The 23,947-nt window shown below is 51.6% G+C and overlaps 1 protein-coding gene across 3 annotated transcripts in view; it reads left to right on the top strand.

The window, feature by feature from the left end:
* LOC122555689 (transforming growth factor beta activator LRRC33-like) overlaps window positions 1–23,711 on the top strand; it is a 34,151-nt gene extending 10,440 nt beyond the window's left edge. Inside the window, exons 1-3 of one of the 3 annotated variants that reach the window (XM_043701714.1) lie at window positions 1,733–2,026; window positions 12,576–12,679; window positions 21,280–23,711. In XM_043701714.1, the coding sequence (XP_043557649.1) occupies window positions 12,584–12,679; window positions 21,280–23,235 (2,052 nt within the window). In that variant the 5' untranslated portion in view covers window positions 1,733–2,026; window positions 12,576–12,583 and the 3' untranslated portion in view covers window positions 23,236–23,711. Of the gene's footprint in view, window positions 1–1,732; window positions 2,027–2,561; window positions 2,727–12,575; window positions 12,680–21,279 lie in introns of those variants that run through there. The other 2 variants (XM_043701713.1, XM_043701715.1) reach the window with 2 other exon arrangements.
* The last annotated feature ends 236 nt before the right edge of the window (window positions 23,712–23,947 follow it).

The following is a 23,947-nucleotide window of genomic DNA, read 5'->3' as shown; positions in this document are numbered from 1 at the left end:
TTCTGCTATAATACAGTTCGCTAACACAAATTCACTGTCATATGATTGACAAATTGGGGACACTGTTTCTAAACTGCAAAGTTTTAAAGCATACATTAGTTATAACGTGATTCCAGCCCCATTAGTTTAAATGATGCTGCTATTACGTGATTTTCTTATAACACGGGATTGCACGAGAACAGAACTACTGCATTATAGGAGAACTGACTGTACTCTTCACTTGCCTGGATGGGTGCAGCTCCAACAACACTAAAGAAGCTCAACACCATCCAAAACAAAGCAGCCTGCTTGATTGGCATCACATCTACAAACATCCACTCCTTTCACCCCTGACGCTAAGCAACAGTCGTGTGTACTATCTACAAGATGCACTGTAGAAATTCACCAAAGATCCTCAGACAGCACCTTGCAAACACACAACCACTTCCATCTAGAAGGACAAGGGCAGCAGATACATGGGAACATCACCCCCCGCAAGTTCCTCTCCAAGCCACTCACCATCCTGACTTAAAAATATATTGCTGTTCCTTCACTGTCGCTGGGTGAAAACCTGTAATTCCCTCTCCAAGAGCATTGTGGGTCTACCGTTAGCAGACAAACTGCGGCGATTCAAGAAGGCAGCTCACCACCACCCAGCTCACAATGGCAGCTAGAGACAGGCAATAAATGATGGCCCAGCCAGTGATGGTCACATCCCACGAGTGAATGAAAAAAAATGTTAAAAATCACAGGATGTACAACACATCATTTGGCCCTGTCAGGCATTCATGTTCCACTTGAAACTCTGTACATCCTTCAGCAATAGTGGGCGAGTACATTGTCCCTTATTCCCTTCTCCCTGTTGCCTGGTCTAACCTTCTCTTGAACGCACTGATGTTCACTGGACCCTGTGGCAGGGAGTACCACATTCTCAGCTACATTTGGTTGAATTCCCTGTTGGATTTCTTGCTGATACTCTTATACTGATGGCCTGGGCCGTACTCCACAAGAGGAAACACTCTCTCCACACTCACTCTACAGGATTTTAGAAATGGTGACACTGCTGCCTCACAGTGCCAGAGACCTGGGTCGATTCCACCCTCGGGCAGCCGTCTGTGTGGAGTTTGCAAAGTCTCGTGTGTGTGTGTGTGTGTGCGGATTTTCTCTGGATGCCCTGGTATCCTCGCACAGTCCAAAGATGTGGATTGGTCATGCTATAAATTGTGTGTCCAGGGTTATATGGGTTAGCCATTGGAAATGCAGGGTTACAGGGATAGGGTAAAGGAATTAGGTCTGGGCAGGATGCTCTTCAGAGGGTGAGTGTGGACTTGATGGGTCGAATGGCCTGCTTCCACGCTTTAGGGTTTTTGTGATGAAAGCTCAATTAATTAGGTCACCCCTCAGCTTTCCATGGCCAAGGGTAAGAGTGACCTGGCCTCTTAATCCAGTCTCTTAGTGGCATCCTTGCAAAATTCTTTTTGCACTGTCTACAGAGGAGAAACGCACTGGTGTGAGGTTTATTTCACCTGCAGAGTGGGAGTGAAGAAGCGGAAAGAGATTTGACAGGAATTAACACCCAGAACGGTGAGCCTCTCAGTCCTGAGCGCAACTCGCTGAGCTGCTGTTTTATCTTTCACACCTCTCACAGAAACAGTGCAGGCACTGGTGTCAACTGCTGCCTATCGGGCAGGGCATCTCAAACAGGATGGGTGGGCCCAGAGATACTTTCAGATAGAGCACAGTTTCACACACTGACAGTTTACACAGACTCAAGATGACTGATACAAGGTCAGGGCTCAAATAACTTCACGCTGCTGCGATGACCTGATCTTTCTTAGGAAGCTGTTTCTCATTTTGGAATAACACACCCACGGGCTGTCTCATTGGCCCTCCCCTGCTGTCTCACCCTCGTCTGTGCAGCGGTTCTTTCGGGTAAAATTAACAGGCATCCCACCCTCAGGATTACTCCAAAATGCACAGAAGCAGACGGACCCAAAATGAGCATCAACTTGGCACTCATCAAATTGTCAATCACCAGGAGCTCAAGGTATGAGGATATTTTCAAAATAGCCCCCTCGCTGGTAATGTCAAATCTCCATCATAGTTCCCTCTTCTGCTGAAATCTGGGAGTACGGCAAATTCCCTTAATTCGGAATTTCAAGCCTGGGGAGTGGATCCCACTGCTGGGCAACCCACTGTTGGCATCCGAAATCAGAAGCTGGTCAGCTGGATCTACCTGCCAGTGGACTGGCCGTTTCCCAGAGACGAATCAATTCCAAAACCAGAGACTCAACACCATCCAAAATAGAGAGGGGTGGGTGGAAAAAAAAACAACAAACTGATGTTGCAATGAATCTCGTGAATATTTTGTGAGGAAGCGTGATTAAGTGTTAACTCCTTAAAACAAAAACAAAACTACTGGCAAATCCTGTCGATACAGGCCAAGTGCAGCAAGGGACAACTGACCAAGTGACAAAAAGTCAGTCATCCAGGGTCTGTTGTGGAATTGACAGTCAGTTTGGGGAGGGGGGCGAGGTTGAGGGGTGGGGGATCTCTGGATTGCTGACAGACACTGCCTGCTCTCTCAGTCTCTCCATGTGACCACGTTTCCGCTTGTTATGTTCCGGAGCGGTGAGTGAGCTCTCCGGGCCGATGGGCTGGCTCAGTGGTGATACTGCAGCCGGGCAGCCCGGCTCAGACAGCCCCGCTCCCTCACCGCTCTGAAAGCCGGGGGCGGGGAGCGCTCGGTAAGTGTCACCTCGGGGACGGGCTGGGCGCTACTCGGTGTCTGTCGTCGGCCCGCAGACGCGTCCGGAAAATAAAAGAGGCAGCGGCAGCAGACTTTGGGGGGGGGGGGGGAGGGAGCCTGCATTTGCATAGCTGCCTCCAAGCGCCTTTCATTTGACTCCCGAAAGACATGCAATTTGCATTTAGCAAACCCCACAGCGATTCGATGGTGGGGGTTAAGAAAAATTAAACCTTTCAGAGGCGTGTAATAGAGTCTCTGGAGAGGATAAATAAAGGGACCAGAGTAAACTGTTGATTGAGGGATAAACATTGGCTGAGGGCACCAAGGATAATTGGGTAGATCCTTGGCATCATTCCCATATTACTCTGATAGTGCAGCTCCCCCACCCCACTGCAGTCGGTGTGGATTTGTATGGACTGCAACTCCGAACCTATGTCAGAGGTGAAAGTGCTGACGGCTGATAGAGAATTTGCAACCTCTCTCCTTGTCTGCATGGGTTTCCTCCCACAGTCCAAAAGATGCGCAGACTAGGTGGATTGGCCACGCTAAACTGCCCGGGGTGTTCAAGGATGTGTACAATAGGTGGATTAGCCATAGGGAATGCACAGTTACAGGGATGCTTTCTGCAGAGTCGGTGCGGAATTGTTGGGCTGAATGGCTTTGCTTCCACACTGCAGAGATTATATGAAAGAAAAGCACTGAGGAGGGAGAATCAAAAAATAACCTTCAGAAATGACGCACACCTGGGGATAGGGGGCAGCACAACTCCTCAGAGCGATGAAGCTACGACAACCCAGTGCCTGCATCTTACTAGGGTCTAAAGGGGCAGGGGGGGGGGGGGGGGCACAGGCATCATACCTTAAAGTGACAGTGTGTCTTTACGTTTTCAGCATTGCTCTCACAGTTTCACATCTGACGAACCACAGTTGTTGTCCTGCAGGCTGACAGTGGGTCATTGCACAGCAAGATCCCATCAACAGCTTTGAGATAAACGAAAGATTTTATGACTTTGTCAGCATTAAATGAAAGTGGTGTGTTAGCCAAGAGAGCTTTTCTACGAAAAATACTCTGGGGATTTTCATGTGATTCTATGGGTGCTTAATCTTGGTCAAAAGCGACAGTGCGAACAGTCCTGGAATATCACACTGTAGGGTCATCCTGGATTCTATTCAGTTGTGGAGTTTTTTTTAACATATGATAATCCCTGACAGGGTCTGGGGTGTGGTTTTAAAAATAAATACAGACCATAGCTAAGGTGAGCTGAGATTTAGAGTGAGGTAGAGTTATGACAACTGCCTGTATAACAGCCCCATTGTGGCGCGAGTGGGCAGTGTTGTTACAGCTTCCACAGTGCGTAACGTTTACCAATCTGCTCAAGGATGGGAAAAATGTACTCAGCTGGATTGTGACAGGCCACTGAATGCCAGGCAGCCAGAAAAGTAGGGTGCATGATCCCTGTGCGAAACCAGTCCGATGGATTGAGATGGGAGACAGTGGGGAAAAGCAGTGAATGAAAGCACATTGATGCAGAATATTGCAACAATTATACATTTTGCCCATAGGCCACCAAAGTCCAAGAAAGTCCATCATCCCCAACGGTTGTCCCAGGATAGGGATGAAGGGCTTTTGGCCGAAACATCGACTTTCCTGCTCCTCGGATGCTGCCTGACATGCTGTGCATTTCCAGCGCCACTCTAATCTAGACTCTGGTTTTCAGCATCTGCAGCCCTTGTTTTTAGCAAGATAGGGCACATCAACCCAGGGCCTTATCTTAACACACCCCTCTGGGATTTCATTTGGTTGGGCTGTGGTGAGAGGGTGGGGCTAGTGGCAGTAACCATGGTTTCAGGTGGACCATTGGAAGATCTCACAACAACCAAATCTCAGTGAGTGTGGGCTCCAAGAGAAAGTTCTCTTCTGTGTGGTGGTCGATATTCAGCATCAACCATGCTAACCACAATGGGATCACATATTCCCACTGTGAAACCTCAGCATGGTTGCTGTGGAAATGTACCCTAGAATGGTCTCGCTGTCTCTCTCTCTCTCTCTCTCTCTCTCTGTCTCAGTGTGTTGATGTTGGTGATACAATGACGCAGTCCTTGTGATGTGGTTGTTGTGGTACTTGCAATGTCATGGTGTGGTAAAGCTCTCCATGAGACAGGAGCAACGTTGCCATTCAGTTCGAGTCTCTTTTAGCAGTCACTGATGTAGGGGTAATGTTACATCTCAGCAATATTGGTGTACAGATTCTCGCATTGGCAGTATCGCTGCAGCAGACAATATACAGCTTCCTCAGTTCTGGCCACTAAGTACAGGCCCTTGAGCATGTTCTGAAAATGTGTTGCTGGAAAAGCGCAGCAGGTCAGGCAGCATCCAAGGAACAGGAGAATCGACGTTTCGGGCATAAGTCCTTCTTCAGGAAGGGCTTATGCCCGAAATGTCGATTCTCCTGTTCCTTGGGTGCTGCCTGACCTGCTGCGCTTTTCCAGCAACACATTTTCAGCTCTGATCTCCAGCATCTGTAGCCCTCATTTTCTCCTTGAGCATGTTCTGCCACTTATTGAGATCATGATCTGTGGACTAACTCCATTTGCCTACCTTTGACTCATAACGAAAACCTATCTCAGATTTAAATTTAAAAACTGACCCACCACCTACTGCCATTTGTGAAACACCCTCTGTGTGTACAAGTGCTTTCTAACATCTCTCCTGAACAGTCTGGCCCTAATTCTGTGCCGCCTGGTTCGAGAAATAGTTTATCATTATCTACCCTGTTGTTTCCTGTTAACGTCTTGAAGACTTCGATAGCGTAAAGACTTTGCCCCTTAAATTCCGAAATTCTAGAGAAAACAGACCTCATTTGTGTAATCAGTCCTCATAACGTAACCCCTGAAATCCAGGTGTCATTCTTGAAAGCTGTATTGTCCCCTCCAAGGCCAATATAGCGTTCCTAAGGTGTGGATCCCAGACCAACTTGTCATCCTGTTCCCCCCTCAGTCGAAGCAAAATGTTCAGAGACACAGTATAGTTTTACCTCCTTCATCTTTATTCTGGGCCCTGAAGGGGGAAGAGAACAATTGCCCCTGTGCACAGGGTCATGAGTTCTTATTCTTCTCAGGAACAGCAGTTTCTCAATGAATTATATAGTCATTTTACAGGAAGGAACATCCAGATAAGGCAATATACATATTGATTGGATGACTGTTACAATCAATGAGTATCAATAGCAGACACCAAGTCCTTTACTGTTGTACAATTAATGTTCTTAACCATGTTAACTGGATTCCTACAATGGATACTTCTCCCCTTGTTAGTTGACCTTACATACTGAATGCTTCCAATAATGTTAAATGGCTCTTCAAAATGACTGCTTTTCCACCTTGTTAACCCATTACCCTTGCCTCCAGCACCCCATTGTTAACTGTAAGTTCTTATCTGATCGGAGTCATGCTCAGCTGAACCTTATGTTTCGCAAAACTCAGAACTTAACTCTTTTCCTGCCTGCTAATACCCTATACACATTCTCAAGCCTACAGTACTCCAACTGGGATCTAACCAGGGAGTTTTTTCAAGCAGCAGTATAATGTCAGCATCCCAGTGTCTAGCTTGAAAGATCAGCATTCCAGGAGCCTCTTCACTATTTTCTGCAATTGTTTGCTGCATTTTAAGGATTGATATGACAGTGCAGCGCTCCCCTAGTGCTGACCCTTGGATAGTGCGATGCTCCCCCGGCACTGACCCTTAGATAGCGCGGCACTAACCCGGTGCTGACCCTCGGTCAGTGCGGCGCCAACACTAGGACAGCACGGCGTTAACATTTGGACAGCACGGCGCTAATCCGGCACCAACACTTGGACAGCGCGGCGCTAACCTGGCACTAACACTCAGACAGCGCGGTACAAACCTGGAGCTGACCCTCGGACAGTGCGGTGCTCCCCCGGCGTTAACCCACGGACAGTGCGGTGCTCCCCCAGTGCTAACCTCGGACAGTGCTGTGCACCCCCGGTGCTAACCGTCGGACAGTGCGGTGCTCCCCCAGCACTAACCCTCGGACAGTGCGGTGCCCCCCCCAGCACCAACCCTCGGACAGCGCGGTGCTCCCCCAGCACCAACCCTCGGACAGCGCGGTGCTCCCCCAGCACCAACCCTCGGACAGCGTGGTGCCCCCCCAGCACTAACCCTCGGACTGCGCGGTGCTCCCCCAGCGGTAACGCTCGGACAGTGCGGTGCTCCCCCAGCACTAACCCTTGGAATGCGCGGTGCTCCCCCAGCGGTAACGCTCCGACAGCGCTGTGCTCCCCCAGCACTAACCCTCAGACAGCGCGGTGCTCCCCCAGCGGTAACGCTCGGACAGTGCGGTGCTCCCCTGGCACTACCCCTCGGACAGTGCGGTGCTCCCCCAGTGCTAACCTTCGGACAGTGCTGTGCATCCCCGGCGCTAACCCTCGGACAGTGCAGTGCATCCCCGGCGCTAACCCTCGGACAGTGCAGTGCCCCCCCAGCACTAACCCTCGGACAGTGCGGTGCTCCCTCGGCGCTAACTCTCGGACAGCGCGGTGCCCCCCCGGCACCAACCCTCGGTCTCCGCGGTGCTCCCCAGGTGCTAACTCTGTGACAGCACAGTGCTCCCCTGGCACTAACCCTTGGATAGCGCAGTGCTCCCCCGGTGCTAACTCTGGGACAGCGCAGTGCTCCCTCGGAGAGCGCGGTGCTCCCCCGATGCTAACCCTCGGACAGTGCGGTGCTCCCCCGGTGCTAACCCTCGTACAGTGCGGTGCTCCCCAGACGCTAACCCTCGGACAGTGTGGTGCTCCCCCGGTGCTAACCCTCGGACGGTGCGGTGCTCCCCCGGTGCTAACCCTCGGACAGTGCGGTGCTCCCCCGGTGCTAACCCTCGGACAGTGCGGTGCTCCCCCGGTGCTGTGCTCCCCCGGCGCTAACCCTCGGACAGCGTGGTGCTCCCTCGGCGCTGTCCCTCAGACAGCGTGGTGCTCCCTTGGCGCTGACCCTCAGACAGCGTGGTGCTCCCTCAGCGCTGACCCTCAGACAGCGCGGTGCTACCCCAGCGGTAACGCTCGAACAGTGCGGTGCTCCCCTGGCACTACCCCTCGGACAGTGCGGTGCTCCCCCAGTGCTAACCCTCGGACAGTGCTGTGCATCCCCGGCGCTAACCCTCGGACAGTGCAGTGCCCCCTCAGCACTAACCCTCGGACAGTGCGGTGCTCCCTTGGCGCTAACTCTCGGACAGCGTGGTGCCCCCCCGGCACCAACCCTCGGTCTCCGCGGTATCCCCCGGTGCTAACTCTGGGACAGCACAGTGCTCCCCTGGCACTAACCCTTGGATAGCGCAGTGCTCCCCCGGTGCTAACTCTGGGACAGCGCAGTGCTCCCTCGGAGAGCGCGGTGCTCCCCCGACGCTAACCCTCGGACAGTGCGGTGCTCCCCCGGTGCTAACCCTCGGACAGTGCGGTGCTCCCCAGACGCTAACCCTCGGACAGTGTGGTGCTCCCCCGGTGCTAACCCTCGGACAGTGCGGTGCCCCCCCAGCGCTAACCTTCGGACAGCGCAGTGCTCCCCCGACGCTAACCCTCGGACAATGCGGTGCCCCCCCAGCACTAACCCACGGGCAGTGCGGTGCCCCCCAGCACTAATCCTCGGACAGCGCGGTGCTCTCCCGGTGCTAACCCTCGGACAGTGCGGTGCCCCCCCAGTACTAACCCACGGGCAGTGTGGTGCCCCCCCAGCACTAATCCTCGGACGGCACGGTGCCCCCCCCAGCGCTAACCAGCACTAACCCTCGGAATGCGCGGTGCTCCCCCAGCGGTAATGCTCGGACAGTGCGGTGCTCCCCCAGCACCAACCCTCAGACAGCGCGGTGCTCCCTCAGCGGTAACGCTCGGACAGTGCGGTGCTCCCCTGGCACTACCCCTCGGACAGTGCGGTGCTCCCCCAGTGCTAACCCTCGGACAGTGCTGTGCATCCCCGGCGCTAACCCTCGGAAAGTGCAGTGCATCCCCGGCGCTAACCCTCGGACAGTGCGGTGCCCCCCCAGCGCTAACCCTCGGACAGTGCAGTGGCCCCCCAGCACTAACCCTCGGACAGTGCGGTGCTCCCTCGGCGCTAACTCTCGGACAGCGCAGTGCCCCCCCGGCACCAACCCTCGGTCTCCGCGGTGCTCCCCCGGTGCTAACTCTGTGACAGCACAGTGCTCCCCTGGCACTAACCCTTGGATAGCGCAGTGCTCCCCCGGTGCTAACTCTGGGACAGCGCAGTGCTCCCTCGGAGAGCGCGGTGCTCCCCCGACGCTAACCCTCGGACAGTGCGGTGCTCCCCCGGTGCTAACCCTCGGACAGTGCGGTGCTCCCCCGGTGCTAACCCTCGGACAGTGCGGTGCTCCCCCGGTGCTAACCCTCGGACAGTGCGGTGCTCCCCACAGGGCAACACTCCCCCAGCGCTGACCCTCGGACAGGGCAACACTCCCCCGCACTTACCCTCAGAAAACTTTGGCACTCCCCCAGCGCTGACCCTCGGACAGGGCAACACTCCCCCAGCGCTGACCCTCGGAAAGGGCAACACTCCCCAGCGCTGACCCTCGGACAGGGCAACACTCCCCCAGCGCTGACCCTCGGACAGGACGGCACTCCCCCAGCGCTGACCCTCAGACAGGGCAGCACTCCCCCAGCGCTGACCCTCAGACAGGATAGCACTCCCCCAGCGCTGACCCTCAGACAGGGTGGCACTCCCCCAGCGCTGACCCTCAGACAGGGTGGCACTCCCACAGCGCTGACCCTCAGACAGGGTGGCACTCCCACAGCGCTGACCCTCAGACAGGGCGGCACTCCCCCAGCGCTGACCCTCAGACAGGGAGGCACTCCCCCGGCGCTGACCCTCAGACAGGGCGGCACTCCCCTGGTGCTGACCCTCGGACAGGGCAGCATTCCCCAGCGCTGACCCTCAGACAGGGTGGCATTCCCCCAGCGCTGACCCTCAGACAGGGTGGCACTCCCACAGCGCTGACCCTCAGACAGGGCGGCACTCCACCAGCACTGACCTTCAGACAGGGCAGTACTCCACTGGTGCTGACCCACGGACAGGGCGGCACTCCCCTGGTGCTGACCCTCAGACAGGGCGGCACTCCCCTGGTGCTGACCCTCAGACAGGGCGGCACTCCACTGGTGCTGACCCTCAGACAGGGCGGCACTCCCCCAGCGCTGACCCTCGGACAGGGCGGCACTCCCCCAGCACTGACCCTCAGACAGGGTGGCACTCCCCCAGCGCTGACCCTCAGACAGGGCAGCACTCCCCCAGCGCTGACCCTCAGACAGGGCGGCACTACCCCAGCGCTGACCCTCAGACAGGGCTGCACTCCCCCAGCGCTGTCCCTCAGACAGGGCGGCACGCCCCTGGCGCTGACCCTCAGACTGGGCGGCACTCCCCCAGCGCTGACCCTCGGACAGGGTGGTGCTCCCTCGGCGCTGACCCTCAGACAGTGCGGTGCTCTCCCGGTGCTAACGCTCGGACAGTGCGGTGCCCCCCCAGCACTAACCCACGGGCAGTGCGGTGCCCCCCCAGCACTAACCCACGGGCAGTGCGGTGCCCCCCCAGCACTAACCCACGGGCAGTGCGGTGCCCCCCCAGCGCTAACCCACGGGCAGTGCGGTGCCCCCCCAGCACTAACCCACGGGCAGTGCGGTGCCCCCCCAGCACTAACCCACGGGCAGTGCGGTCCCCCCCAGCACTAATCCTCGGACAGCGCGGTGCCCCCCCAGCGCTAACTCTTGGACCGTGCGGTGCCCCCCCAGCACTAATCCTCAGACAGCGCGGTGCTCCCCCAGCACTAATCCTCGGACAGCACGGTGCTCTCCCGGTGCTAACCCTCGGACAGCGTTGTGCCGTGGTGCTCCTCGGCGCTGACCCTCAGACAGCGTGGTGCTCCCTCGGCGCTGACCCTCAGACAGCGTGGTGCTCCTTCGGCGCTGACCCTCAGACAGCGTGGTGCTCCCTCGGCGCTGACCCTCAGACAGCGTGGTGCTCCTTCGGCGCTGACCCTCAGACAGTGCGGTGCTCCCTCGGCGCTGACCCTCAGACAGTGCGGTGCTCCCTCGGCGCTGACCCTCAGACCGTGCGGTGCTCCCTCGGCGCTGACCCTCAGACAGCGCGGTGCTCCCTCGGCGCTGACCCTCAGACAGGGTGGTGCTCCCTCGGCGCTGACCCTCAGACCTAACCTACGGGCAGTGCGGTGCCCCCCCCAGCACTAATCCTCGGACAGCGCGGTGCCCCCCCAGCGCTAACTCTTGGACCGTGCGGTGCCCCCCCAGCACTAATCCTCAGACAGCGCGGTGCTCCCCCAGCACTAATCCTCGGACAGCACGTTGCTCTCCCGGTGCTAACCCTCGGACAGCGTTGTGCTCCCCGCTCCCTTGGCGCTGACCCTCAGACAGCGCGGTGCTCCCTCAGCGCTGACCCTCAGACAGCGCGGTGCTCCCCCAGCGCTGACCCGCAGACAGTGCGTTGCTCCCTCAGCGCTGACCCTCAGACAGCGTGGTGCTCCCTCGGCCCTGACCCTCAGACAGCGTGGTGCTCCCTCGGCGCTGACCCTCAGACAGTGCGGTGCCCCCCCAGCGCTAACTCTTGGACCGTGCGGTGCCCCCCCAGCACTAATCCTCGGACAGCGCGGTGCTCCCCCGGTGCTAACCCTCGGACAGCGTTATGCTCCCCGCTCCCTTGGCGCTGACCCTCAGACAGCGTGGTGCTCCCTCGGCGCTGACCCTCAGACAGCGTGGTGCTCCCTTGGCGCTGACCCTCAGACAGTGCGGTGCTCCCTCGGCGCTGACCCTCAGACAGTGCGGTGCTCCCTCGGCGCTGACCCTCAGACAGCGTGGTGCTCCCTCGGCGCTGACCCTCAGACAGTGCGGTGCTCCCTCAGCGCTGACCCTCAGACCGTGCGGTGCTCCCTCGGCGCGACCCTCAGACAGTGCGGTGCTCCCTCGGCGCTGACCCTCAGACAGTGCGGTGCTCCCTCGGCGCTGACCCTCAGACAGCGTGGTGCTCCCTCGGCGCTGACCCTCAGACTGCGCGGTGCTCCCCCGGCGCTGACCCTCGGACAGTGTGGTGCTCCCTCGGCGCTGACCCTCAGACAGCGCGGTGCTCCCTCGGCGCTGACCCTCAGACAGCGCGGTGCTCCCTCGGCGCTGACCCTCAGACACCGTGGTGCTCCCTCGGCGCTAAACGTTGGACAGCATAGCGCTCCATCGGCACTGACCCTTCGAAAGCATGGTACTGCCCAGGCGCTGACTCTCAGATGGCGCGGCACTCTCCCAGCACTTACCCTCAGAAAACTTTGGCACTCCCCCAGCGCTGACCCTCGGACAGGGCAACACTCCCCCAGCGCTGACCCTCGGAAAGGGCAACACTCCCCAGCGCTTGACCCTCAGACAGGGCGGCACTCCACCAGCACTGACCTTCAGACAGGGCAGCACTCCACTGGTGCTGACCCTCAGCGCGGCACTCCCCCAGCGCTGACTCTCAGACAGGGCGGAACTCCCCCGGTGCTGACCCTCAGACAGGGCGGCACTCCCCCGGTGCTGACCCTCAGACAGGGCAGCACTCCCCTGGCACTGACCCTCAGCGCGGCATTTCCCCTGGTGCTGATCCTCGGACAGGGCGGCACTCCCCCGGCGCTGACCCTCGGACAACGTGGCGCTCCCCGGCGCTGACCCTCCAAAAACGTGCTACCTCAGAACAGTTATTCTGACAATGCACGTTAATATTGTTTCAGTGGTACAGATATTTGTTTGATAAATGGCTTGTGTTGTCGTTTGTGTCCTAACATTTAGTCTTCTTGTAGGTGTGAAAATGGGGCTCAGAATCTGTTCGATGTCACTCACCCTCACAGCTCTCATGATGCTTGCTGGAGCGAGTTTGGTGAGGTGTCTGGGGAACTGCACCATGGTAAGTTCCAAGGCCTTGGTGGAGCAGGGAGTTTGTGTTTCGTGCATTGTTACAGATCTCTGGTATGAGGTTTTAGCTTTGACACAATGGGCTTGATTTAAACCCCGCCACTCACCCACACTGAGCCAGGGTATTCAGGGCTCTTTCTGGTCAATGTGTATATGGTTATGTCCCGGATATTAATTGGACGCCTGACTCAATTGTTTCTTGTTCATGTTTTTTTTTTGTGTTTAACTGTTCCCTGCGGATTTACTACGGACTGTGTGTGTGTGTATAGAGAGAGAATTTCATTTGAGAACATGAATGAGCTAACCTGTGAAGCCATCCAGAGTTGATTTTGTGTTTAACTGTTCCCTGCGGATTTACTACGGAGTGTGTGTGTGTGTGTGTGTGTGTGTGTGTATAGAGAGAGAATTTCATTTGAGAACATGAATGAGCTAACCTGTGAAGCCATCCAGAGTTGAATAGCCTGTCATTGCACAACTGTCACCCCAACTTCCCGTGTTATAGTGGTGACTGTGCGTTGAAAGCATTCCATTGGCTTGTGAAATGCTGTCTGATTACTGAGGTCGTGAAAGACGCTACAGAAATGAGACGCTTTTCTCTAAACACCTTTGGAGATGACGGGTGAACGACCTGACACTTTTCAGGGAAGTCACAAAGCCCCTGACCAGCCATCCTTGTTTCAAACATGACAATCAACTTGCACCATTTTGAGAGGGGGATTACTGAAATGAGCTTTTTGCTGCAGAGTTGATTGAATGTTAAACTAAATATAAATGTGTGTGTGTGTGTGAAAAACCTCACAGTCCTTCAGGCGGGGAGGTTTGTTCACAACCTGTGAGCTCCAAGCCTTGAGGTGTTAAATGTTCACTCTGCAATACACAGTGCATGGCCTTTGTTAGTTTGCTCCTGATCTTGATGAGTGCTGCACTAAAACCCACTGAGCATCCTGTTTGACACACCCAACCATACTCCAACCTCCCTGCGGTTATCGTCTTTTTAAAACAAAACATTTTTCTACTGTAGACCTAGTGCTGTCAACACTGAAGTGAAGCAGTAGTTACTTGAGGAGGATGCTATCTCTGTGTTTGTGAGTGTGTGAATGAGTGTGTCTGTGGATGTGTGTGTGTACGAGTGAGAATATGTGTCTGTGTGTCTGTATGTGTGTGTCTGTGCATGTGTGTGTGTGTATACAAGTGAGAATGTGTGTATGTGTCTATGTATGTATGTGAGTGTGTTTCTGTGTGTGTGTGAATGAGTCTGTAAGTTTGTGTGTGTGTGCATGTGAATGTGTGTATGCACGAGTGAGAGCGTGTGTGTGTGTGTCTGTCTTGTGTGTTTGTACGTCTGTGTATGTGGAGTGCTGAGGGTGAACCTCTCCTCATCACTAGACCCTAGTCCTCCTGCTGCTTTAAGCCAGGGCTCCGCTAAAACCAAGACAAATCCAGTATAGCATTCTGAGGAACTTTTTTAGTTTTGTTTTGAAATAGTAGGAATTCTCATGCGTTCCAGTTTGCAAATCATCCCAATAAGTGAGACCGTGCGCCCTGGGTACCAAGCCCTGTATCCGGGTCACTGCAACCAAAGGCCCATGATTAGCCTCCTTTACTTCTGTCCTCTCTTGAGGATTGATTCCTGGAGTTGATTCCACTTCTGTGTGGATTCCAAAATGAGTAAAGGAATCAAGGACCTGACGAACATCGGGCCACAGGCCACCTGCCAATATACCACCCCCTCACCTCCATCCAGGACCCCAAACACTCCTTCCAGGTGAGACAGAGGTTCACCTGCCTCTCTCCCAACCTGCATCAGGCACTCCCGATGTGGTCTTCTCTACACTGGGGAGACCAAACATAAACTTAGGAAACAGTTTGCCGAGCATCTCAGCCGTGCCTGCAGCGGTGGACCGGAATTCCAAGTCACTGCCCATTTGAATTCCCATTCCCACTCCCTTTCTGACATGACCATGCTTGGCCTCCTCCATTGCCACAATGAACCAAACTGCAAATTGGAGGCAACAGCCCACAGGACTCAACATTGAGTTCTCCAATTTCCCTTCCCATCCCTGATTCCCTTCCCAGCCCCTACCCCTCCTTTCCACCCCTCCTAGAACCGGATCCATTCCTCCCATTGACCAACCAGGTCGAACCCTCTACCTGTCTTCACCTATCCCCACTTCACCACCCTGCTCCCACCACCCCCTTTATCTGCAGCTCCCCCCTACACCAACCTGACAAGTTGATTTCTCCACCTCCTGAGGCTTGCTGTGTTCTTCCAGCCTCCTGCCTGTCTACCCTGAACATAACATAGCCAATAAGTACCATACATACTGCAACGCAGTGCAAGAAAGCAGCTCACCAACACCTTCTGAATGGCAACAAGGAATGGGCAATAAATGCTGGCCCAGCCAGAAACACACACATCCCATGATACAATAAAAAAAGACAAGGTGGTGAAGAAAGCATCCAGTCACTTGCCTGGATTAACTGAGGCCTAGGATATAAAAGCAGCGAAGGAACCCTGGGATTCTCTAAAATATGAATGAAGCTTTAGCTGGGGTAATTGATGCTGTCCCTAGTCACCACTTTATAGGAATATTGAGCTTGTATGATAGAGGATACAGGAGAGATCTTCTAGAAAATTGCAGGGAATAAAGTACTGGAGAAGCTCAGAAATTGGAATGTTTTCTTTAGAGCGAAGGAGGCCGAGGGCAGATTTAATCGAGGTGCATAACATTGTGAGGGGCTCGGAGACGAAGGGTCTATTTCCCATCACCGAGTAACCTGGGGAAATGTCGATTTAATTGGTAAAAAAGGTTAGGAAGATTTTTGAGAGAAGTGTTTTCTCTGAAAAGCATTGATTCTCAAACCCTTCGCGACCATGACCCCATATCAAGGCTTGAAAATGTCACAGCCCCTCAGAGTGGAGTGTGAGAGTGGGGAGGGGTGAGGGCGCTTGCGAAGGCAGGCCTGTTAGATTGGGGAGGACAGCTCTTATCACTCAGTCAGCCAGAGAGCTTCAGACCAGGAATTACTGCCTCAGTGGTCAGGACCCCAAAACTTCAGCTCTGCGATCCTACTTGGGGTACCTAAAAACAGCGGTGGAAACTGAAACCCTCTTTGTATTTTGGATGTACAATTTGAATGGATGCAAACTCCAGTGGTGGGGCTAGGAGCTGGAAAGTGGCATTTACAAACACTTGGGTCTTTAGGATTCACAGTATCATCCCACAGAGCAAGAAGCCACCCAATAATGTTACCTTCCTCCAAAAGGCCTACTTAATTTTACAAGCCTTAGCGACACTATAAGCATCCCAGATACTTGAAAGAGTCTGGGATTTCTCGCTTCAAAACATAGACCTCCCCACTTCAGAATAATGTTTGTTTCAGTTACTCTGTTACAACTCAAATGAGAATGTATTAACGTTACAATTTCAATTGAAATTAAGCAATATATTTCAAGTAAATTGCTGTATCAAAAACTATCAAGAGGTTTAATTTAAATCTACAAGAATCTATTATCTTGGTGTTATTTGTAACTTGTCAGAATCATTGGCGACCTTTGAGCGGCAATTGGATAGGTACATGGATGGGTGCTTAAGCTAGGACAAATGTTCGGCACAACATCGTGGGCCGAAGGGCCTGTTCTGTGCTGTATTGTTCTATGTTCTATGTTCTATTTAACTGGATGGGCTGGCAGAGAGATGATGGATTGAATAGTCTCCTTCCGTGTTAGAAATTTTCGCTGAACCAGAAACTGTTTCATTTCTGGGGTGATGTATGACCCAGTTTGATACTGTATTCAAGTACTGAGTATACTTCCTCCAGGGATTGAGCCCGCATCGGGGTATCCCAGAATTCATCCCAATGGTCTGTCAGTAGGTGACTGTATGACATCACAGGAAGTGACTATCAAGTCATGTGACACACAGCACTCCGAAAGTTGAGGTAGTTATGGTCTGTATGTGATGCACATAGGTCAATAAACAGGCCTCGTTACAATTGGTCCATGACCACACTTAGATCCTGGGACTTCTTAGAAAAAAATTCATTCGCAGGATAAGGGCATCATTGGCTAGGCAGCATTTATTGTCCTTTAAATACCCAGACGACAGTTAAGGATCATCCACACTGCTGTGGGTCTGAAGTCACATGTAGGCCAGACCAGGTAAGGATGGCAGATTTCCTTCCCTGAAGGACATTAGTGAACCAGTTGGTTTTGCTGCCAATCAACAAAGAATCTGTGGTCATGCTTAATTCCAGATATTTTGTGAATTCAAATCCCACCAGTGCCCTTAGTAACCGCACTCTTAAAAACTTGTTGAAAAGAAGAATTATCTGCCCCCATCTACTCTGTCCATGCCAACCTTATTATGGTGAGGTATTGATGCCAATTGACCCTTAATTATTTGTTTAAATGTAGCAGACAGCCAACATTGTTGGTTCTCTCTCATCTGGGATTGGAAAAATAATCAATTTTGCTTCCAATTTCTACCCTGGTCCATCTCTGACTCTTGACGTCCTTTTCTTGACATTTTTGTTTCCATTTCTGAAGATACGCTGGCCGCCAATATCCACTATAAACCCACTGACTCTCACAGTTACCTGGATTATGCATCCTCACACCCTGCTTCCTGTAAAGACTCTATTCCATTCTCTCAGCTTTTCCATCTCTGTCACATATATCCTGATGATTTGGAGATGCCTGAGTTGGACTGGGGTGTGCAAAGTTAAAAATCACACAACACCAGGTTATGGTCCAATAGGTTTAATTGGAAGCACTCGCTTTTGGAACGCTGCTCCTTCATCAGAGTCTAGATAAGAGTGCTGCTTGAAAAGCACAGCAGGCCAAGCAGCATCCGAGAAGCAGGAAAATCGACGTTTCAGGCAAAAGTCAGGAATGTTGGACTGTAACCTGGTGTTGTGTGATTTTTAACTTTGTATATCCTGACAAAGCCACCTTTCTACAGGAATTCCTCAGAAATGTCCACTGTTTTCCTCCTGAGTATTCCCAACTCTTACCTCCCTTATTCAGCATTCCTTCTGTCCTAGCCTGCTCACCATAATCTCCTTGTTTAGCTACCCCTTTCATCTCTCTCTCTCTCTCTCTCTTTCTCTGGATTCCTAGCTGCTAACATTTCAGGTGAAGAATTACCAAACTTGAAACGTTAACTCTGCTTTCTCTCTCCACAGATGCCACCAGACCTGCAGGGTTTGTCCAGCAATTTCTGCTTTTGGCTTTGCATCTTGTCTTCTTGCACAGTGTCCACTTGTCTGAGGAGCTCAGTGTGTCTGTTCCTTTACCCTCGAACTGTTTACACCCAGTAGGATGCAGTCTGTGCAATGTGTCCTTAGTTTGCTGAGATAACGGATAAATTGTTTCACACCTTACAGGCTCACGAAATGACAAAAGCAAAACACCTCTCATTTGCATTCCTTAACAACCTGATAGCTCGCACCTTTTTTTCCAAATCACTTACACCGCTACACACTTAAGTGGCTACGTTGTATTTTAAAAGCCAATGCCAAATTAACGGTTTCTCTGTGGGGAAAATGTGTGAACACATTGGTGAAAAATGCCTTTTTTGGTATAAAGCTCAGCTGCAGCGTGTAGCGCTGTGAAGGGAGTTTTTTTTGTTGTGTTCATTTATGTTCAGGAGTTTGACTTTGTGGTTTCCCACCCCTCCCCTGACCCCTCCAAAGTATGAAGACTGGTTGGGTGGTATTGTGCTGGAATTGATCGAGAAGATCAGCAATGATTGCATTGAATGATGGGATAGAATCAAAAAGCCGAATAGCCTATCCAGAGTCTAATTCTTATTCTCAAACGGCCATCAATGGCTACCCTCCTTCGCCCTTTCCATTTATTTTTTTAAAAATTCTCTCTCAAAGCCGGTTACATAATAAATGGTGAATTGCAAAGCCATATTTGTACAGAGGCATGAGTCAGCGAGGTATTTGGGTGGGGCACCTTGAATGGTGGAACAGGAAGGGATTGGCTCAAAGCGGCAGGAGTGACCGGCTCAGAGCCGAGAGTGCGTGCTGGAAAAGTACAGCAGGTCAGGCAGCATCCGAGGATCAGGAGAATTGACATTTCGGGCAAAAGCCTTTCATCAGGAAACTGCCTCAGAGCCTTGTTGGCGATGTAGATTGGCTATCTCGGTCTGGTTGGTCACTGGTCACCTGGGCACCATTTTACACCAGTCCTCATGACACAACTCACCCTCACGCGTCGTCAGCCCAAGCTGAGCCCAGAGGTTGGGTTGCTGGGAGTGCCCGCTACACAGAAACGACTCGAGTCCCCTGTTGTGACCACCCATTCCTTGCCCAGTCCAAGGATGATTGCCACTAAGGCCTACCCACTCCTGCCCTCCGTTACCCTCCTGTACGGGAGAGCTGCTGTCACTGTGGGAGGCACACCACACCAGCCTCTTAGAACAGACTGGGCCTGCTTTTGAAGCTGTTCACCAGTCAGCTGTTTCAGATACCGCCCAGAGCTAGTGGACCCCAATCTAACCCAACATCTTGTCAGACGGAAGGTCACACAGGGCTGATGGTTGGCTGCAAAACAGCAGTTTACAAGAATTCACCATCAAATCCACGAGCCATCTAAGATGACCCAAGACCACAGAATGGAGATTTTTGTTTTGTTTATTCTTTCATGGTGTGTGGGCACCATTCGCATTTGTTGCCCATTCCTAGTTGCGCTTGAACCAATTGGCTGTCCATGCCAATTTTAGAGAGCAGTTAAGAGTCAATCACATTGTTGTAGGTCAGGAGTCATATGTAGGCCAGACCAGGGAAGGACGGCAAATTTCAGCTCTAAAAGTTCTTTGATGACAATCAACAGTGATAATACAGGCAATGGCAGGCTCGCTTTTAATTCCAGATTTTTATTCAACTTAATCTGCTGTGGTAGGATTCAAACTTTTGTTCCTACAGCAACGATCCAATTCTCTCAGGACTGTAATTGAGAAAAGTATCAAACAATAATGAAATTTGTTTGTCCTAGCGATCTGTAATCTGGAATGCACTTGCTCAAAGGTGGAAGCTGACTCAATAGTAACTTTTAAAAGGGAATTTTAAAAAAAGGGAAGATACTTTTTTTTAAAAAAGCAGAACATGTAGGGCTCTGGGGAGATTATCTGATCCAAATTGTACTATTTCAAAAGAAGTGGACGGCAGTGGGATGGGGAGGTGTGATTCTTGGAAATGACAGGGCAAGTTATTAAAACTGTTCAGAAAATGTATGAGATACTTCGTTTTGTAATTACGGAATTTGAATAATAATAAAATAAGGAAATTTAGCTGAACTTTTAAAATCCCTGTTTGGCCCTCAGCTGACAATACAGTGTAGATTTCCACATGTGAGGCAAGATATTCAGCCCAGTGAGAAAGCACAGAGGGCTTTTAACCAGAATGGTATCAGGAGTGATCAGGTATTAGGAGTCCTGATGAAGGGCCTTTGCCTGAAGCATTGATTTTCCTACTCGGAAGCTGCCTGACCTGCTGTGCTTTTTTAGCACCACTCTAATCTAGATCAGGAGTGATCAGTTCTATACAGAGAGATAGACTGAAGAAATGAGGTTGGTTCCATATGGAGTGGAGAAGATTATGGTTGGAATGAACGGAAGTTGTCCACTTTAGAATCATAGAATGTGGAAGCAAGTCATTTGGCCCACCAAGCCGACAAAGAGCATCCAATCCAGACCCTATCCCTGTAACCCTGCATTTCCCATGGCTAACCCACCCAGCCTGTACATCCCTGGACACTACTGGCAATTTAGTATGACCAATCCACCTAATCTGCACATTTTGAGACTGTAGAGGAAATGGGAGCAAACCCACGCAGACCCAGGGAGAATGTAGAGACTCCAGGCAGGGAAGTCAAACCTGGCTCCCTGGTGCTGGGATGCAGCTTTGCTAAGCACTGAGCCCGATGACGGGGGGCAGGTTTCCATTGAGGAGAAAGTGAGGTCTGCAGATGCTGGAGATCAGAGCTGAAAATGTGTTGCTGGAGCAGCGCAGCAGGTCAGGCAGCATCCAGGGAACAGGAGAATCGACGTTTCGGGCATGAGCCCTTCTTCAGGAATCGAAGAAGGGCTTATGCCCAAAACGTCGATTCTCCTGTTCCCTGGATGCTGCCTGACCTGTTCCCTGGATGCTGCCTGACCTGCTGCGCTGTTCCAGCAACACATTTTCAGGGCAGGTTTCCATTGGCAAGTGAGCAAGAAACCAGAGATCATAGATTTAAAGTGATTGACAACATTAAACAGAAGGGGCAATGAGAAGAGACATTGCAGTGCAGAAGCTTGTTACAGTCTATAATGGAATACCTGATTGGAGCTGGAATCAGATTTCAATGAAATTAGAGGCAGTTGGAGAGGTGATCGAATTAATTTGGACAGTTACAGGGACAAACAAAAATGGGGTGGGATAAATTGGTCAGCACTTTCTAAGAGCAGGCACAGGAGAGGGACCCACTCTGTTGTAAGTGTTTCGGTTTTTGAAACAGCCTCCCTCTGAGTTGTTTTATTACATGGTTTTGAAAGTAACTGAGCGGCATGAGTGATTTTTAATTCACCATTTCTGTTGCAGGTTGACATGATGGCATTTTGTGTGGCACGCAGGTTGAATTGTGTGCCAGTAGATCTGCCCTTAACAACTGAAGCGCTCTTTCTCAATGGAAATGAAATTAAAGCAATCCAAAACCAGTCACTGTCTACGTACAGGTGGCTGCACACACTGGACCTGAGCGGGAACCAACTTGAACTCATTGAACCTGCAGCCTTTTCCCACAACAAGAACCTGCAAGATTTGAACCTAATGAACAACAGGATTGATTTAAACTACACAAGAACCCGACTGGCACTAAGATCCCTCTCAGCGTTAACGAGACTGGATTTATCTGGGAATAGACTCAGTGAAGTCATAGTGAGCTACATTGTACAAAATCTAACCACACTGGAATATCTATCTCTGGCCAGGAATTTCATCATGAGATTGGAACCTAGCACGTTAGAGGGGCTTGCCCAGCTTCAAGAATTAAATTTGGAGAACAATTATATCTATGAAATTGAAAGTGGGACATTTGAGGGTTTGAAAAGGCTAACCAGGTTGAACCTTGCCCACAATCACATCCCGTGCGTTGTAGATTTCAGCTTGTACCGAGTGCAAACATTAAATGTCAGTCACAATGTCGTGGAACTGTTTTTAGCCAGAGAGACCGAGACTGAATTCCAGCTGGAAACTCTGGACCTTTCCAATAACAAACTGCTGTTTTTCCCGCTCTTACCCAAACGCAACAAGCTCAAATTGCTGTTGCTGGCAGACAATGAGATGAATTTTTACAATGACCTGATGAACGACTCAGCTTCTGAGGTCCAATTTGTACAAATTGTTGGAAATGTGACCAACGTTACTTCCGTAAATCTATGGGATGAGGTGATTTCCGTAAATTTGCCTGAACTGCAGTTGCTGGATATGAGCCGGAATTCATTTCGGCACCTCCCTCCTGGATTCCTCCGGGGGATAACGTCGCTGTCAGCTCTGCTCCTCGACCAGAACTGTTTAAAGACCTTCTCGCTGACAGAGCAGGACTCTCTCCTTTTTCTTCAGGCGATCGATCTCAGTCACAACCAATTGTCCCATTTGAATTTCAACATTAGCAGGCTGGAGAACCTGAACTATTTCAATCTTAGCTTCAATCATTTAGAATCGGTGCCTTCAGATCTTTTTACGAAGATGCCTCGGATTACAACAATAGACCTCAGTCACAACAGGGTCTCTGTTTGTGACGATCCTTTAGGAAATAGGAGGAGGGCTTTGAGCAGAGGTTGTGTTGCCCTGGCGCAGATCAAATCGTTGCGACAACTTTATCTCTCCAACTGTGACTTGGTCACACTACCTCCCAATGCTTTTGTGGCTTCGCCCTTAACCCATCTGGATTTATCATCCAATTCGGGAATCCGACTGGAAGCGAGCATGTTTCAAGCCGTGGCCAAGTCATTGCAATCCTTATCTCTTAGGAACAATGGGTTAGATTCTGGCCAGATCGGTTCTGGGTTGCAAGGGACTTTTGGCAACCTAAAGACTTTGGACTTGTCTGAGAATTCCATGACAAGCCTACATCCTGTCCTCAAAAACCTTCGCCTGAGATCGCTGGACTTACGGAAGAACAGGTTGTCTGCGCTTCAGCCAGACGTGCTGCACAGCCTGTTGCAAAGTCTTCGAACTTTGTCCCTGGGCGGCAATGCCTTTGACTGCTGCGGGTTGGAATGGTGGAGCTTCCTCGTCAACGCCGAGTCACTGACCATTCGCGATAGATCTGTGATCACTTGCAACACGTCTTCCAAACTGGAGCCCATCGACAGGATTTCCCAGTCGACCAAAGCTAACTGCAAATTTGACAACACTGTTTTAAAATACTTCTTGCTGTTGCTGCCGACAGTTCTGTGCATCCTCAGTGTTTGTGTGATGGTTCTATTCTCTTTGAGTTCCAAGTTGTTGCCCAAGTATGTCAAAGCCAAATGCAGGTCGGGGGCTCAGTATTAGCCTGTTGCCAGCTCCAGGAGCCCATTGCCGACACTGGGAACGCGCTGTGAGACTACGGGCATGCGGCTAAACGTGGGGAGAGGTGCCAACTGCCTCCCCAGGTGCAGCCATGCCAAAATGGGCACCTCCTGCAGATTTGACAATGGCCACGCCATGGCGTGTGAATACTGGGCACAAATGGAGGCACTAAAAAAATTGGAAAGGGTGGGTGTAGGGGCACAGGGGTCCTATGTCACACCCATTGGCCAGATTTCCTGACCACAAAAGGGGTAGGAGCTGACTGTGAACACTGCGTTTTACCACTGATGAAATTGTGTCTTGAACTTGCACAAAAAAACCTTCCATAATATTTATGGTGTAATTATTAAGCTACATGTACAGGATAAGTAGGTGCCCAGGTGTGTGGGCCCTAAGTATTGTTGGAGAAGGAAAATGGAACCCAATGTGCATTAAACTTTGAAACTTTTTTATGTAAATGCTGTGTGATTTCTGTTTTGCCTGAGAAGGTGGTTTTAACTCTGATACTTTGCTCACATTGCACTGATTTGAGCCCCTGCATTTGAACAGAATGCTGTGTAATGATGAGTAAGCCCCTCACTCCAGTGTCACATTAAGACCATAAGACATAGGAGCGGAAGTAAGGCCATTCGGCCCATCGAGTCCACTCCACCATTCAATCATGGCTGATGAGCATTTCAACTCCACTTACCCG

The sequence above is a fragment of the Chiloscyllium plagiosum genome, chromosome 13 (assembly GCF_004010195.1).
Source record: "Chiloscyllium plagiosum isolate BGI_BamShark_2017 chromosome 13, ASM401019v2, whole genome shotgun sequence".
In the NCBI taxonomy this organism is placed as follows: Eukaryota; Metazoa; Chordata; class Chondrichthyes; order Orectolobiformes; family Hemiscylliidae; genus Chiloscyllium; species Chiloscyllium plagiosum.
This window is presented reverse-complemented; position numbering and strand designations above follow the sequence as displayed.